Source organism: Rattus rattus, chromosome 4 (genome assembly GCF_011064425.1).
Source record: "Rattus rattus isolate New Zealand chromosome 4, Rrattus_CSIRO_v1, whole genome shotgun sequence".
Lineage (NCBI taxonomy): Eukaryota > Metazoa > Chordata > Mammalia > Rodentia > Muridae > Rattus > Rattus rattus.
Genome location: NC_046157.1, coordinates 115,954,270 through 115,972,755, shown reverse-complemented (window position 1 = coordinate 115,972,755; position 18,486 = coordinate 115,954,270). Strand labels below are relative to the sequence as shown.

The 18,486-nt window shown below is 48.9% G+C and overlaps 1 protein-coding gene across 1 annotated transcript in view; it reads left to right on the top strand.

Annotated features, from left to right (window-relative positions):
* The window catches only part of Rfx8 (RFX family member 8, lacking RFX DNA binding domain), a 61,049-nt gene that overhangs the window by 5,042 nt on the left and 37,521 nt on the right, over positions 1-18,486 (top strand). The window contains exons 3-4 of the mRNA XM_032899524.1: positions 5,592-5,653; positions 6,800-6,886. Coding sequence (XP_032755415.1) covers positions 5,592-5,653; positions 6,800-6,886 — 149 coding nt within the window. The remainder of the gene's footprint in view (positions 1-5,591; positions 5,654-6,799; positions 6,887-18,486) is intronic.

Genomic DNA, 18,486 nt, shown 5'->3' with positions numbered 1-18,486 from the left:
GGAAGTGGAACAAGTTGGGAAGAGGAAGGGGACCAACAGGTAGAAGAAACGGAGATAATGAAAGAGGGTGAACATGATAAAGCCACTTTACCTTCACGTATGATATGAAACCAATTATTTTATACATTTAATATTCAGTAATGGAATGACTGAGGTAAAAAGCCTCAGGGTGTATCCTAAAGCTCTCCCCTCCCTCCCCTCCCCTCATCTTCTTGCTTTGCACACCTGCCCACCCCCCCTTCCCTTGGGGAGGCCCCCTCCCTCAGGACTGAGAAGTTGTGTCCCAGAAGGCTGATTTAGGTTAGCTGTGTTTGGGTCCTCCAGGGAGTGAGGTGGTCAGATGAACACTTGGGAAAGGGTGCTCTGTCTGTAGTTCAGAGTGCAGCAGGGGAGGCCGATGGACAGACGCCTGTGAGACAGCAGTTCAGTCTAAGAGAGAACGTAGTCCAACCTGCTGCAGAAGTGTGGGGGAGGTCTGTGGGGAGGGTGCTAGGCCACTTTCAAGTTGGACCATCAGGTGCCTTTGGTTGATACCGGTGATGTCAGGGAGAAGCGGGTTTCCAGGGAGCGTCAGTCTGTGCAGCTGAGGCTGGGAGGTCTTTACAGAGGGTCGTTCTCTGCTCTGGTGCTTTAGATTCTTGTCTTGGGTCTGTTGAAGCTTAGTGGGCTCTGGCTGTGTGGTGGGGCACTCCTTTTATACCAGCAGCTTGGCCAAAGTTGGCAGGGATTCCTGATAGACTTCTCAGAGGTCCCCTCGTTCCTTCCTTCCTTCATTTTATGAGCTGCTACTTGTGCCAGGCACGTTGTCTTCTAGTGATCAGTGAAACACAGAAGTTGATTCTCAGGACTGACATCCAAGGGTAAGAGAGCTGGCATGGCCGGGTAGGAGGAGAAGGAGGAGGCAGGAAGAGGAAATGGTGGGCGTAGCCTAGAGCACTTCCTCCTCCCTTCCTCTTCCCCCTTCCTCTTCTGCTTCCTCCTCCTCTTCCCCCTCTACCTCCTCTTCAGCTTCCTCTTCCTTCTCCCCCCCCTCCCCTCCCTCTTCTCCTTCTGCTGCTGTCTGGATAGTAAAACCAAAGAGTTTGTAAAGACAGAAAAAAAAAAAAAAGGCCTAGTTAATTAGGGAGATAATTCAGGGATTCAGGGGAGGTATTGTTGACCAAGCATGAGGATCAGAGTTCAGTTCCCCAGCATCCATGCAAAAAGCAGGGTGTGGTGATGCACATCTGTGATCCCAGCACTAAGGAAAGAGACAAGGGGGCCCAAGGTCTTACTGCCCTCGAGCCAACTGGTGAGCTTTATGTCATTAACTACTACGTGAAGAGTTCATTCGATCCTTGTGTGACATCCCGCCTTGTGAAGTCCTCTACCGTGCCACGCACCAGGACAGTTTCCTGAGGTAGCTGTTGCGACCAAGCACATGCCTGTGCCAGGGCACCGCACAGATGATCTTCTCTCAGACGTGAACCTGAAGACGACAAGGAGAGCCCTAAGGTGTCTGGTCACACACACAAGGACCAAACTCTTCTCAGAGCGGCTTCTTCTTACCTCCCAGTGGCAATCCTGGAGATGCCAGTGTGTTTTCCCCAACACTGAGCTGTTTAGATCTATTCCTCTAACTCAGTCCACATGGCTGAAGTATCCAGTCACTCACGGCCATTCTGTGCTTCTGAAACTCAGCTGAATCTTCTAATGTGTCTGCTGGCAAATATAGGAAACAACTGCTTTCAACATGGCTGCTCTTGACCACCTTCCTGCCCACCCATTTCATCTTGTGGACTTTAGTTTGTAGATATTCCCTTAAAAGTGCTTTCTCCCTTGCTCTGTCCATTTGTTTTCCTTTTGTTTTTATTTTCTTCGGGGCTTTAATCCTTCTGATCATTCCGTTTCACTTTAAATATGTCACCAACAAAAATAAATAGCCCCCACACACACACACACACACACACACACACACACACACACCACACACACACACACACACACACACACACACACACACACACACACACACACACACACACACGTTGAATTAAGCTAGGTCTCCCAAGACTGGTTTATAAGCTGTAAATATTCCCACATAAATAGATAAAAACCAAAGAGAGAAACTACATTAAAAAGGTCTCTTTATCGATGTGTCTTACGATGGGGTGACTCAGGGAGGCTTTTTGACCACTGGGATTTCCCAGCTGTTATCCTGCAGCCCAAACGGTTGTCATTCCATCACTCGGGATTTCAGGAAATGTCACCAACGGCTCTGTGGAGCACTGGGTAGCCCAGCACAGCAGCCTTTCCTTAGCTGCCCACTTGCGGGTCTCAGCCTCAGAGGGAGGAGGGTAACTTCAGCAACCTCAGAGGGAGGAGGGTAACTTCAGCAACCTCAGAGGGAGGAGGGTAACTTCAGCAACCTCAGAGGGAGGAGGGTAACTTCAGCAGGGTCCAGAGACTTGTCTTTCTCGGTCTCTCTGTGGTACCATTAGCTTGTTCACCTCTAGAAGCCCTCTCCCTTTTAAGATCCAGGGTCCAGGAATAAACAGCTCAGTGGTAGAGCTCTTGATTAGCATGTGGAGTCCCAGTGTCTAGCCTCTGCACCAAACAACAGGAAAAGGGTCTTGTCACGAGGCTATTTCACACTGCAGAGCATTCCTAAGGAAAGAAAGGAGACTCCAGTGTCTGGCCTCTGTGTTTGTTTTGAATTCTTTGTCTTAATGCTTCCCTTAGAGTTCGCTCCCGAGATGCCAAGGTTCTAACACTAAGTTTGGTTGGCAGGCTGCCTAGGGAATAGGCCAGTGGAAGGGACCGATTGTAGGGAATGTATCCTGTGTGCCAAAGCTGCGCTAACCCGGGAGGGGAAAGGAAGGGAAAGGATATGACCACAAAGCATGTTTACAAGAGAAACAACAAAATATCCAATTCTCACTTCCTCCCTCTTCCCCCTGGGACTGAGCCGATTCCCAAGGAGTTCCTGTGCAGATGATTCGGATGCGCAAGCCATGTGCAGTGTTCATCCTGCCCACAAACCGTGTCTTCCACGGATCGGGGAGTTTCCGGAGATTGGCTTCCTCTACTAAAATAACACTAACGACTGTTTCTCCGATTAGAATCGGATCGCGTCTCCTCTGTGAGCAACTCGGAAATGGAAAAGTGTTAGGAAGGGGAAAATCATGCTGGCTGCTGCCCTACCCCAAAAGTGTAGCTACGCGCATGGTCCATTTGCACACATGTGCGCACACACAGTCGTGTGAACAGCAGGAACTGGGAATAAGCACAGCCCTCATTCTCATGTTCTTGTCCCTGTGCCCTGCCATCTCTCTCTGTTCTGATGAGCTGGTGAGCAGGCAGCTGTCCTCCCTGGAAGCCTTGGGTGAGGCGAGCGTCTTTTGTCACCCTAGTCCACTCAACTACAGCAGTTTGACCCTTGAAAGCCCAGCTTCTTATAGTGTACAAGTTCTTCATTTTGTTTCATTTTGTTGTTGTTGTTGTTTCATTTTTTTTGTTTTTGTTTTTGTTTTGTTTTGTTTTTTGGTGGGGAGGGGAGACAGGGTTTCACTGTGCAAGAGACCTGTCTGTCCTGGAACTTGCCTTGTAGACCGGGTAGCCTCAAACTCGTAAGAGATCTGCCTGCCTCTGCCTCTCCAGTGCTGGGATTGAAGGCTCACATCACCATGCTCCACTAGGGTCCAACCTCAACACAACTTTCAAGCGGGGTGGTCTCCACTCCTCCTCTAGCACTGTGGCACGCCACAAAGCAGGTGTGGGGGCTTGTTCCCTGCCTCCCCTTCCGACCCTGCTGCTAGGTGTTGGTTGAACCTTCCTGGGAGGAAGGAGGGAGAAAGGCAAGTCAGAGGGGCTTGACTCTGTAAAGGGCCAGTTGGACCCTTTGGCAGTGGGCTCTTTAGTACCTGCCTTGGGCCCTTTCCAGTACCTGTCCCTTGGCTTGTGGGTAGGTGTTCTGGAGGAGCCTGCTGGTGTTTGCCTGCTTTCTGCATGTTGGCGGACAATACAGGGCAAGTCCAGCTCTCTCATGCACTGCTGACTTGTGGTCATGGAAGGTGCATGCAAGTTCTTGGCTCGAGCAGACTGTGGATGCCGCTCCCAGTGGCCTTTCTGTTCAGCCACCGAGGCCCTCCTCGCCCTACCCACAAGAAACCTGGGCTGTCACAAGATGGCAACTGCATTGGCCTCACAGGAAACACTTTGAGTGACTGGACCACCCCAACCTTCCCACACTCCCTCACAGCAGGGAAGGGGGCCTCTGAGCAAGAAGCCAAGCCGTTCACACCTCCTCATCTCTACTTCACTGCGGACGAGTGAGCTCAAAGTCCCGCAGATGCAGTCTCCTCGGGTGTGTTGTGAGACAGTTTGTTCTTTCATCTATCTGTCCATCCATCCTTCTATCCCTCCGTCTGACCATCTGTCCATTCGTCCATCCATCTATTCTTTTATCCATCCATCATCCCTTTGCTCTGTCCTGTTGCATAGATACTGCAAGATTGGATAGATTAGAGATGGACACATGGATAATGGTGGCCTGATAGGCAGACAGGCAGACAGACAGACAGACAGGTAGGTATGGATGAGAGAAAGATAAATCAGATAAGGGGAAGCCCGTGTCACTGCTCTCAAATGTTGCTCCTGGGAGCACCTAGGAAGGGAAGCTATGGCACACAGGCAAGCAGGAGCTGGGCGGGGCAGCTCTGCAGAGGAAGAGCAAATACCAATGGCAGTGCTCTGTGGCTTTCCCCGCTCTTGCTTCTAAAATGTCCCTGCGTGCAGGGTTTCCCCTTCCTGTGGCCAAACCGAATGCGGGTGTCCCTGAACACCGGGCACATCAAGGCAACTCAGCCCGGAGACGAGAATTTGAATCCAAGTGACTGTTGTTCAATAGTTGAGCACCATCCACTCATAAAATCCTCTGAAATCAGAAAAGCGTGGTATACCGTGAAAGAAGCTACGACACCAGAGAAAGAGCGAAACAGCGGAAGAGCAACAGCAGCCACAGGCTAGACCCAGCAGCCACAGGCTAGACCCAGCAGCTGTTGATAATCCAACTTCCGGAGAATCTTCAGGACTCCAGTCATCAACGTAACACTGAAGAGAGCAGAATGCAAGGCTGAGCGTGGTTAGATGCCAGCAATTCAGTCTAGACACCCAGACTGCTGGGACAGTCGCAGAGGCGTTCCACCTTCCTAATGCTGCAGTTTCTCGTGCCGTGGTGACTCCCAGCCATAAAACCATTCCCGCTGCTACTTCACAACTGTAATTTTGCCACTGTTACGAATCAAAATATAAATATCCGTTGTTTTCTGACGGTCGCAGGCAACACTGTAAAAGGGTTGTTCGGCCCCCTCCCCCCACCGAGGTTGTGACCCCCAGGTTGAGAACTGCCGTCCTAGAGTTTTGTGCTGGGAACCTAAGCCAGGACATTACCTGCCCCAGCTGTGACTTGACTTCTCTGGCGTGTTCTAATTTCATTTGTACGTATACTTGTCATAATCAGCTGTGATTATATGACTCCTTGGTAAGTATAGATAAAGTGAGTTTGTCTCCGGGTTTTAAACTACATCTTTAATCCGGCTTTGTTCCCACAGCTCGTGCGTTTGGTTTTCCCCGATCTGGGCACCCGGAGGCTGGGCACACGAGGAAGTGCCAGGTAGGGTTGTAATGTTTGTTTTGTGTTAAATGGTGAACACAACGATGCAGGGGAATCTCAGTAACCATTAAAACGTGTGACACAGAGTAAGCCATATTCGGCAACTCTTACCAAATGGCACCTCAGTGGAGCGCCTCGGTGGAGACTAAACGCCCATCGTCTGGAGACACCAGGCATCCCCACACTCATGTGATTCAAAATCTTTTAAAACATAAAGATCACCACATATACTTTAGATGTTAAGAAATGTGCCCAGTTATTAAAGTGTTCAAGTAATCACATGCATAGAATAATGCCAATTGCTTTTAATTACTCTTCTGACTGAAACATCCTAAGCGTTTGGCCAATTAGCCTTTCAGCTGTATTCAGGAGGCTGGGGCCTGCTGTGATAGTTTTAACTCGGATGGAAACTCCGGTGCCACCAAGTGTGTCCTTATCCTAATTGCCATGTCACTATCACTGTCCTTTGCTGTTAGTTTAAAATCAAGACAGGAAATCAGTGAGCAGGGACAGAGGCCAATTGAGGAAGGACCAGCTGCCCATAAAGAAATGGAAGACAGTGAAGAGTTTGCCAAATGTAACCTCGGGCAGTAATTAAGCTGAAGAAATCTGGTTCCGTTGTTACCCTGGGCACACACTGCAGTTTCCTGGATGTTACTGGAGGAGATGAGGCTGTGGGTATGGAGGGGGTTGAGGGGAGTTAAGTCTGGCTTCCCACAGGCTGAGTCCACCAAAGGGCAAAGGCGTCAAGGCCTGTCTTAGAACATCTCTCTGAGATGAGAAACTCAGGAATGGAGAAAGCAGAACTAGGCTTTGTGTAAGCCATCACAACAACGCAAGGCATGCAATGGACCATGGATGGGTCACCTCAGTGGGGATGTACAGAAACAGCCAGAGAGGAATTCTAGGCAGTGGGCGGGGCAAGGACCCGAGGTGATGGTAGAAAGCTTAGGATGGGTCCAAGATGTGGTGGGTACACCTAACCAGCCTGCTGTCCTCTCTGTCCTCAGTGAGAGGGGCTGTGCTGGGCAGTGTGGGCTCACTGCCACTGTCCAGGGTCATGACCATCCTACACCACACACACACACACACACACACACACACACACACACACATGAGATAAATAAAGGACTCCTCTGTTTTCAGGTATCATTACGACGGGATCTATATCAAGAAGAGCTCCTTCTTCTACGCTCATTACTGCTACCTGCTGGGTAAAAAGAGCTGTCACAGGTTAGTCTGCCCTTGGGTTCCTAGGTCACGGGACACGGCCTGGTTTCTATGAAAACCACTCTGATCTCAGTTGTACCTAACTGACGTGGAGGCTGTTCTACCACAAATCCTTATGAAGAGTAGAAAAAATGCAGGCCAACATGCGGCCAGCATGCCGTGCCAGCCTCTGGCAATGTTACCGGCCAGAGGAAACCCACATCCACCTGACTTCCTCAAGTAATTGATTCTAACCATCTTTTCAGTCACCCAAGCCATTTCTGGTCAGGTCTTCCCGGAGACGTCTATTGCCCTCAAGACTCCACTGTCCCCTCAAAGAACTAACCTCTCTTTGACCTCTCCCCTTCCCAGTGAACGCAGACTTTCACTCATGTCAGCCCAGGAGCCTCTTGCCTCTACCCACCCCTTCCCTCCATACAGGTGCTTTCTACCACCACCTCGGGTCCTTGCCCCGCCCCCGCCCCGCCCCCGCTCCCGCCCCCGCCCCGCCCACTGCCTAGGAATTCCTCTCTGGCTGTTTCTGTACATCCCCACTGAGATGACCCACAGGAGCCTCACACTCAGGGTGCGGAAGCTTCAGCTCAGAGCCTCCCTAGAAATCGCCTCCACCTCAATTTTCCATGACGACGCTCCACTCCTGCCCCGCCCCCCGAACTCCATTGGGCTGCAAACCCTTCTTCACTCTTCCCTTTATATATACACGCCTTTGTCATCCTACTCAGAGAACGGTTATGTTACGGCTCCATGTCTACAGATAGAGCCAAGCTGAAGGTTCAGCGTCTTCAGATGCAATCAAACCTAGTCCCGTGTGCTTGGTATTAGGCCTAAGCTCACACAGGTCATGGCTGCATCCTAAATAACAGTTCTCAGTACGAGGTAATCTAGAGATGGTCTGTGGTGTAATCAGGGAGTCAGTTGCGCTCCCCATGGGCGCTGATGGACCCCAGTGCCCCATAGGTGCTGAGGGGCAGCTGGACTCCATGGACCTCATACATCTCTTTTCTCAGCTTCTTCCTACTCCAAACACAACCATCCGACCTAGCTTCCTAAAATTCTAATTTGCCTGCCTCTTCCTTTCCCAGAAGCACCTGGGGTAAAGGCCCCCCACTAGGCACTGCTGGCAGACTTTCCATCTTGCTTGGTGGTTTTTGCACACCGCCAGCCATCCTAACTTCCTGTGACTCTGGAGCACACAGTTCCATTCTGTGCTCATCCCCCATGCCCCCGCCCCCGCCCTCCACAATCCCTCCTCCTCTTCCTGGGTCCTCTTGGATCTACCATTCATGTTGACAGCTCTCCAGGGGACCATCTTCAACAGTGCCAGCTCCAGGATAGCCTCCTTCCCTCACATGTCCACACAGCTCACGGACTCTCTACCCATCCAGCATTTCTGCCCTGTCCATTAGCTGCCACGTCTCAAGAAATGGTAAATATAGATTCCAAAGGCAGAGATAAATACCCTGCTGTTGATCAAACTCTACGGATAAAAACCTTGCCTATTATGTCATAGGTCCTCTGTGCAAGGACTCCCATGTGTTGAATTCCTCTTAAAAATTAGGTCTTGAGACAAAAAGAAAGGACAGCTTCATAGTTTTCAAATAACAAACACACCACCTCTCATCCTCCATTCACTCATTTATTCATTCAACAAACATGCGAGTTTCCACAGCAAATCGAGCCCACTCTAAAGTCAGTAATGCACACTTATAACCATGGCCTCTTCCTCCTACCACGTGGAGCCAGGGAGAGAGAAAATAGAACCAGATAAGGTGTGGTCTGAAGACAGTAATGGAGTCATAAGAAGGTCTTCTCCAGACAGCGTCATCTGAGGGAAAGAACAAAGATTCTGCCACATCATACAAGAGCCAGCGCAAAGGGCCTGGGGTTGAGAGAAGTGAGGAGGAGAAGAGTCTGTGGGCAGAGGGCTTGGTGGATAAGGAGGACGAGAGTCAGAGGGCAGAGGGCTTGGTGGGTAAGGAGGACGAGAGTCAGAGGGCAGAGGGCTTGGTGGGTAAGGAGGACGAGAGTCAGAGGGCAGAGGGCTTGGTGAGTACACAGGAGATGGGAGAAGAGGTCCCTGAGTCAGGAGGGAGAGAGTAGAGAGGACAATTAGAAGACATTTTCAGAAGCCCCAGAGAGATGCTTTCTGCTGAAGTAGCTCGTGTCAGCCAGAGGCAGCTGAGCCGTGAGATGCTCTGTTGAGATAGTGACCACAAGAGCTGGACGTGCTGGCTGTTCTTAAACTAGCAAGCTGCGTGCTCGTGGTGGGACAGTCACTCAGCTTCTCTGTTCCCCGGCTTCCTGCTCTTCCAAGAAGATTATATGCTGGGCGGGGATGTTGTCAAGATCAGATGCACAAACACGAGAAGTGCTAGGAACAGCTGCGAGGTCGTGGCTGCACGCCGGTCTCAGGCAGACTCTTCTCCCCTGCATGCTTTTTCATGGTGTCACGTGCTCTTCATTCCGCTCTTGTATTTTAAGGTTCCATAACCTCCACCCAGCTCTCTCGTGTAACCTTTGTGTCTTTCATGAAGCTCTTTCCACAGTTGTTTCAAGGGATCCGATGCTGCTGGGAAGTCTTGTCAGACAGTGCACATCTGCACTCGTGACAGTCACTTGTCCCTTCTCATCCAGCTTCTTGTACACCTGGTACTCAGGTTATAGTGATGTTCTGTGTGCCCTGGGTTTTTGGTATATGAGAGGGGACTCCTGATCCCATTTAAACCCCCCTTTTGGGAAATGAGCCCATCCCCTAACACCCCAGTGTGTAGCATGTAGGTTCTAACCCACTTCTGTGGTCCCAGTGGCAGCTTAACTTCCAAAGCCCAGGCATGCGGCATCCATGCATGGGTTCTGGGGACTTGGGCCTGACTCTCAAGGGAAAAGATGGGTACAGACAGAAAAGATGAAGTCTCTGATGGAGAAACCGCACACTCTGGAAACTCAGCATGTTTGTTATAAGGAGTTGAACATGGCGTGGGGTTATTGCGCATTGCTGAATAAGGAGGCAGGGTCTCTGGTATACCTCTGGATTAAGTGGACAGGTTTAGCTGATCTTGGAAGGAACAGCCTCTGCAGGGGAACAGTCTTTAGGCTGTGAATGTGAGCGTGGGGAGTCTATGGTGACTGTTTCTGTGCACCTACACTTGGACCAGACGAAGGCTTTGCCATTCCTCCATGGCTATGAGGCTCTCCCTCCCCTCCCCATATTGGCTTGCCACCCTGCGCTTCATCTTTGCGGTGTTCCCAGAACGTCTACCAAACCCTCCTCTCCATGGGGTGTAGCCTCTGAGGGGCTTGGATCTCTATGCCGTATCCAGTAGGGAGGTGGGCCTGGGCCCTGCTAGCTCTCCTTGCCCCTGTGGATGGATCATGGAACCTGCCCATTTGGTGCTCCACGTGTGGAAGGGTTGCTAAATGAGCCAGTGGGTCACCCTTCCATAGCTAGGACTCTGAGATCGTCCTGCTGCTGAGAGAGTCGCCAGCCCTGTCCTGCTGCTGAAGAGAGTGCGAGGATTCCCTCTCCCCCTCCAGATCTCCTTTCCTGGGCAGAGAAGCCAAGATCACAGGCCCAGGGAGCTGCTTCTCTCCTTGCAGTGTCCCTGGGCCTCAGGGCTGTCTGGTAAATATGTGATCTTCCCGTATCAGCACCCCCTTGCTCCCACACGCTCCTTCACAGCACCCAGAGCTCTTGCCTCGTATGCAGGGCCCATCCACATTCTTCATGTGTTCAGTTGTGCTGGGGCAGGAGCCGGGAGCGAGGAGGAATCTATGTCCTCCTATCCCCTACGTAAGCCGCCTCAAATGCTTCTAGAAAGCAGACCGTGTAGCCCTTATAAACCAGTGCTACCCATTAGCAGAATGGTTAATTACCCAATTACACATCATCCATTTAAACGTGCCTCTAACTATGGAGGTTTGGACCTCCAAGTGAGACAAGAGCAGGTAGAAGCCCGCCTCTTCCTGCCCCTGCTCTCAGGGCACAGCTTTGAACCCTGAAGACCAGAGCAACCAGAGGGAAACTAGACTGGAAAGAGGAGTTGGTTTGGGACCCCAGGGTTGTGGGCCAACACAGGAGCAAGGCCTCTTCAAACCCTCTTCATCCTTACACCAAGAAGACACACCACCCAACTGCAACCCAGCGTGAGTCTTAAGACTTCTGATTCTCTCTGCTGACTACGAGGAATTCTGTCCAGGAAAACGATCCATCACTGTCCTTTCTCCAGGAGCCTGAGATACCTCATTCCAACCAAAGAAACTAAGGAGTACTGCCTGGTCCATCCAGAGAGACCCAATCCAGTAAAGCCTCGTGGTAGCCCACTGTCTCCACAGTCCAGCTGTCTCCTCCCCAGAGAGCTCGGGCACATCAGGAAAGTGAGCATCTCCTTCACAGAGGAGAGGAATTCCCAAACCCAGCCTGAAGAGTGTGTGTGCACTCGTGTGTCTGATACAACACCTCTGGCCTCTGTAAGCACATGCACTGTGTGCACGCACATGCACACACACACAGATACATACACAGAGACACACACATATACAGACATACACACAAAGAGACACATACACACACATACACACAGACATACAGATATACACAGAAACACACAGACACAGCGACATACATAGATGCGCGCGTGCATACACACACACACACACACACACACACACACACACATTTCCTTCAGGAATGAAGGGAAAACAGAAAGGGGAAATGACTTGCCACTAGTCAGCTCACTCCTAAAGATGAGCTGAAGGAAATCCTTCAAAGAGCGAGGGCTGACAGCAGAGGGAATCCTGGGACATGAGGAAAGGAGAAGCAGTGGCCAGAGTGGACCAGAAGCAAGCACTTGACTGACCTCTTCCTCTTGAGTCGTGCAGGCCACAGCCCATCGCTTGACCAAGACCTGCATTCCACACGGAGACGCATTAAAGCAGGGAAGGAAAAGGGACCTGAATGTACTGAAGTTCCGCACTTCATCTGAAGCAGGGAAGCACTGGGCCCTGAGAGTGACGTTGATGTGTACCAAAAATATGCCGTAACTAGAGCAGGACGGAATCCTGTGCTTAAAGTAACTCTGAGACGCAAGGATACAGATGCAGAACAAAAACCCAAGGAAACATAGAAGCAAGGCACAGAAGAGCAAGTCAAGAGCTGGCGTACCAACAATTACCTTAATTGTAAATTATTTACATGCACCGACGGGAAGATAAAACTGGCAGAGTGGATTTTAAAAACGAGAAAATGACTCAGGTTTATATTGCCAACAAGAAACATACGTCAGATTTGATGGCCCAGACAAGTTGAAAGGTTTTTTTTAATGGGAATAATATATCACTGGGGGCTGGTGAGATGGCTTAGCAGTCAAGGGCATATATGCTCGTTTAAAGGGTTCCTGTTCAATTCCCAACACCCACACCATGTGGCTCACAACTGCCTATAACTCTAGCTTCAAGGGAATCCGACACGACACCTCTGGCCTCTGTAAGCACGCGCACACACACACACACACACACACACACACACACACACACACACAGAGAGAGGGGGGACACAGAAATATATACACAGACACACACACACACATACACAGACATATACACAGAGACACACCCAGACATACACACACATACAGAGATATACACAGACATACACAGACACACACAGAGACACATACACAGAGACACAGATACACAGACACAAACACACACTAACAGATACACACAGAGACAAGACATACATACAAAGATACACAACAGATACACTCACACACACACACACACACAAAGAGACATACACACACACCAACACACACACTCATACACACAGAGACATACACACAGAGACATACAGACACAAAGACACACAGAGACATACAGAGACATACACACAGACACAAATACACAGACACACAGAGACATACAGACACACAGACATACACAGACACAGAGACATACAGACACACACAGACATACAGAGACATACACACAGAGACATACAGACACATACAAAGACACAGAGACACACACAGAGACATACACACAGACAGAGAGACACAAATACACAGACACACAGAGACATACCGACACACACAGACATATACAGACACACAGAGACATATAGACACACACACACACACACACACACACACACACACACACACACACACACACACACACACACACACACACACACAGCAAAAGTGGAGGGACCGTCTATGAGGTCGCCCTAGGCTGTCTCTCTCTATGCTCAGTCCTGCAGAGCCTATTCCTCAGCAAACAAAATGCAGCTGCACGCGAGTCATGTGTTTTACTTGGGAAGCACATCTGTTAGAGACTTGATATTCAGAGTTCTTATCAGGAACTTATCGTGCAGTGCCCTCTGCCCAGCACATGTCTAAGTAACAAAGAAAAGCGAGTGTTCTGCACACACTGTAGTTTTGTACAGTCTCCACTCCAAGAGCCACTCTTCCAGCAAACTTTGAATGGGAACAATACACAAGCCAAGTTCCCAGACTCTAGCCAAGGACTGACCTTGCCCAGGCCTTCCTGCGGCTCCGACCTGAGGGTTACCTTTTATCTACGCAGTTGCACAAGTCTATGACTATACCAAGAAAGCATTGAATCTCTCTCTTTAAATGATTGAGCTGTGTCTCTCACTGAAGTTGTTTTTGAGAAGAAAAAAAAAAACAGCAAGACTTTTCTCTTGACATAAAAGCGTATTCAAAGTCTGTATGGGAAAGCGGAAGCTCAAAGGCCTTAACAAGGCAGAAGAACTGGAAACACTCCATCTTACTAAATGCTCTGTGTAGTTGCAACAACCAAAGTCTTGTGCCTGCAGTGTCGACACAGGAGCCCAGGCAGGGGAGAGACTCTAGAAGTATGACCAACTGATTTTTAATTAAAAAATATCACGTGCCATTTATTATGTGTGCATGCACACGCATACTATAGTACACATGTGGGGATCAGAGGATCGCTTGTGAGAATGAGGGTTCCAGGCATCGGATGTGTGTATCAGGCCTGGCAGAAAGCACTGAGCCATCTTGCCAGCCCTCAGGTGAAGGCAGAGGCACACAAGAAACGTAATAGAGAGGGTGGCTTCGAGAAAAAACCACACATCCAGAAGAAAAACGGTCTTCAATGAAAACTTCAGCAACTCTTTGGAAAATTAGCTCAAGATAGATCCAAGACTTAAACTTAAAATATAAAGACACGATAAACATGAGCCAGGCGTGGCGATGCACACCTTTAAACCCAGCACTCAAAAGGCAGAAGCAGATGTCCATGAGTTCGAGGCCAGCCTGGTCTATAGAGTGAGTTCCAGGCCAACCAGAGGTGTGCAGAGAAACCCCGTCTCCACCTCCCTCCAAAAGTAGAAAGTTGTACCCCGAGCTAGACCGAAGGCTGTGGTTCCCGATTGTTTGAGAGCTTGAGATCACCCTAGGTAACATCAGCAGAAACCCATCTCGTTGCAAAGTTAACAACAGTAAAGCCAACAAAATGTAATAATGTTAAAACCTACTAAGCTTAGTGGGACCTGTGGCTAGGCAGGAAGTCCCCAGGCTGGCTACCTAATGCTCGAGCCGTAAAATGAAAAATGTAGTCGGACTTTTCCAAAAGTTCTGCAGAGGAGATGGAAAAGAGACAGACTGGAGGAGAACACATGCAGTCCGCACCATCGTCAGATTCTGGAATCTAGAATCTAGAGAGAGCATATAAAACCCAACAATACGAAAACTCAGAACAAACCTATTAGAAAAGGGAGAAGAGACAAACACCTCACAAAACCGAACCTTTCCACAGTGAGCTTCGCCTACATACCCGTGAGACTGATAGATTAAAAACACCAAATCCCAACAGAGATGCTAAGATCCCGGACCAATCCCACACCTCTGGTGGGAATGCAAAATGATGCATCACCCTAGAGAGTGGCTTGGCAGTTCTTAATTAAAACAGACACGAGTACTGTCCAACCATCCATCGATCTCCTAGGCATCTGTCCTCAAACTAACATCCGGGTGCAGACCGACCCTCACGAGGATGTTCTCAGTGGCCGTAGTAGTGACAGCCTCAGACTGGAGGTGGCCTGGGAGTCCTTCAGCAGGTGACTGGTTAATCTAAGCGTGGGACATCTGTGCCACAGAAAGCCAAAGTAAAGAGGACGAGACCTCTGATGCTCGTGGAAGCCTGGATAGATCTGTGGGACTCGGCTAAGTGAAAACACCTCCAACCCTAAATGATTGCGTGTATAGAGCATGTTCAAAAGATGAAATGAGGGACAGGTTAGAGGTTGGCAGAAATGGGTAGTCTAAGGGTTTGGGGAGCAAGAAATGATTGTGGTTATCAAAGCGCCATCCCTCTGAGCATCCTCCTTTCTGATTTTTTGTTCTCGATTTTACATACTACCCCTTGTTTGTTTTTGTGGTTTGCGAATATTTTCTTGAACTCTGTATCTTGCCTTTCCATCCTTATCCCATGAGCTTCCCTAGAACAATATTTCAGCTACGGTGAGAGACACATGAACATGGACAGGTGATAAGATATTTTACACACACATACTCATGTACACACACATGCACACATGCACACTTGCACCTGGACACTCACACATGCACACGTACATGCACTCACACACATGCACACACACATGTAAGCTCATGTACAACACACACACATGCACACATGTACATGCATGCATGTGTACACACACCCATGCACACTCACATATGCACATGTACATGCATGCTCACACCATGCACACACATGTACACACATGCACACACATGTATGCATGCACACTCACACAACACACATACATGTGCACACGCACACAAGTTTAAGTAAAACAGAAAATGTAAGATGGTTAGGTTGTATCAGTGGCAGTATCTGGACTGTCATGTGATACAGCTGGCCCTCTGTCCCTGAAGCTTCCATGGCCTCAGATTCAATTGACCATGGATGGGGATTAGTTGGGGGTAAAATTGGCTGAGTATAGGAACTTTTTCTTTTTAAGCATTATTTCCTAAACAATATGGCGTCCCAGCTTTTGACATAGGATTTCCACTGTGAGTTCGTAGGTACTGTGAGTCAGCTGGAGCTGATTTTGAGTGTGCAGGGGTGTGCACAACAAGGCCTCTGCAAATACTGTGCGTTTCATATGGAGACCTGGGGCCTGGCAGCCATGGAGGTAGACTTCCTTAGGGAGTTAGCAGGTCCTAGCGTCAATGCCTGTGGATATGAAGGGGAGGATTGTGAGCAGTGGGTGGAGCTGAGTCGAGCATAAAAGGGATCTCCCCCTTAATTATTTCTTACAGCTACATATAAATCTATAATTACGTCAGTAAAAAAAATTCAGTTAGAAATAATAAAGTGAGCATAACTCCATAATCCTGGAGAACAGGCATGATGGGTAGGCCCCATGCTGTCTCCCAGCGGGGTCCTCAGGGCAGCAGGGGCTCACAAAGCCTTGCAAGCCACTCCCATTCCAGTGTTTGCTCCCCTTCAAAGCTCTCTTTGCCCTTCTCCTCACCTGAGAGGTGAGAGATGGTAGCATCCATCTATAACTGACCTGAAATGCCTGGCACTTCTTAGCAAGGGGAAGCCAGCAAGGCAGAGTCTGGCTCTGCACACCTGGAAGCCATCAGCCTCAGGGAGTGCAGCTGGCTCTGTTTGCCCTCCCTTTCCCAGGTTCAAAACCCAAGGGAGAGCCTTCAGATAAGCAGGCTTTTTTTTTTTTTTTGAGATTCCCCCAAAGCTGTCTGCCTCCCCAAGGCCAGAGTTTCTTTATGAGTTGAGATGACAGCTAATGTACAGCAGCCATGGCACTTATGGAGGGGCGACATGGAGATCCCACAAGGGAGCTAGCCTTGGGCTGGGGGTTGTGTAGCTTAGTGGCAGAGCGCTTCTGTGAAGTCCAGAGTTACAGCCTCACCACGGAAAGAAAGATAAGTATTTCTTACCAGAACCATGAGCATGCAAGCTCTTTAAGGCAACTGGCTGGGACACCAGCCTGTGCCTAGACTGCTTGAGCCACACACACTTGTGGACTTTGCATCACGGAAAAGAAATGGAAGTACCCAGCTACCCACCCACACAAAAACATGAGCACAGAGATTCATACAAGAACAGCAAAGGTGGCTTTCAGCATTATTTATGCCACTGTCCCCAAACACTCCAAACAGCCCATAACCTAGCTAAAAGACACTCAGTGTCCAGATAAGCCTGCCCCGTGTGCTCCCTACCCCTTCAGTAGAGCTGCTTCATCAAACAGTCTCCACACCCCTCCCTCCACATCCCATGCTGGGGAGGAGAAATGTCCCAAGATGCAGCAGGAGGTCCCATCACAGGGGCCAGGACCTCGTGTCTGAGGACTGCCTACAGAGATGACAGATGGAAGGCTCTGTGGGAGAGGTGGGTGTGGTGATTCTCACCCTTGACCCAGGACAGGCCAAGATCTGAGCAGACACTTGAGATGTTTGTTTGCTTCTTAATCAAAAAGACCGTAAACGTGCACCTCATGAAAAGGCCAGAGCTCTCTCCCCTGCTCCATCTCCAGGGCCACGAAAGTTTTCAGGGAATGGGCCTCCCCAGATCCCATTGTGTTTCTTCAGGCAGCTGGACTGAGCTGTGGACCCAAAAACTCAGTCTGAGGCTGAGGTGCGAAATCCCCTCCTCTTTTGTAGGAGTGTGTGTGTGTGTGTGTGTGTGTGTGTGTGTACATGTGTGTACATAAGTACATGTGCATGCATGTTTAATCAAACCAAAGGAAGCAACACATTAACTTACATCCCCAAGTTAACACACTTTAAAGAAAATGTCTGTCCTTTTCCAATCTATTTAATATAAACTCCGGAAAGAATTACATGTTTCTCTTCAGGATTTAACAGAAATAGCTTTTGCCCTCCTCTTTACCACCACAAACACAGACACACACAAAGATGCATGTACATGCAGACATACACAGATAAATATATACACAGACACACATGTGCATATACACACTTATACGTATACATACACACATAGCCACACCGATACATATACACACAAACATACGCACACGGATACATATGCACACAGATATTCACATCATCTACACACATGCATATACATATATACATACAGACACATATGCACGGACACAAATACGAAGACACATGCACACATAACACACATACACATATTCACACATACATATGCATACACACATAGCCACACAGATACATATACACACATATAAGCACACACATACATACACACAGATACACATGCACATAAGCATACACACACATCATATACATGTACATATACATACACATATACACATGCAGACACATGAATGCACATGTACACACATATACATATACACACATATGCATATGCAGACACATATGCATGGATGCACATATGAACACACATGCATACACATATGCATATACACACATACTTATGTATATACACATAGCCACACAGATACATATAGACAGATACATATGTACACAGACAGACACATATATTATATACATACATATTATACATACACATATACACATGCAAACATGCATGCACACACATATGTACACACATGCACACATACACACACA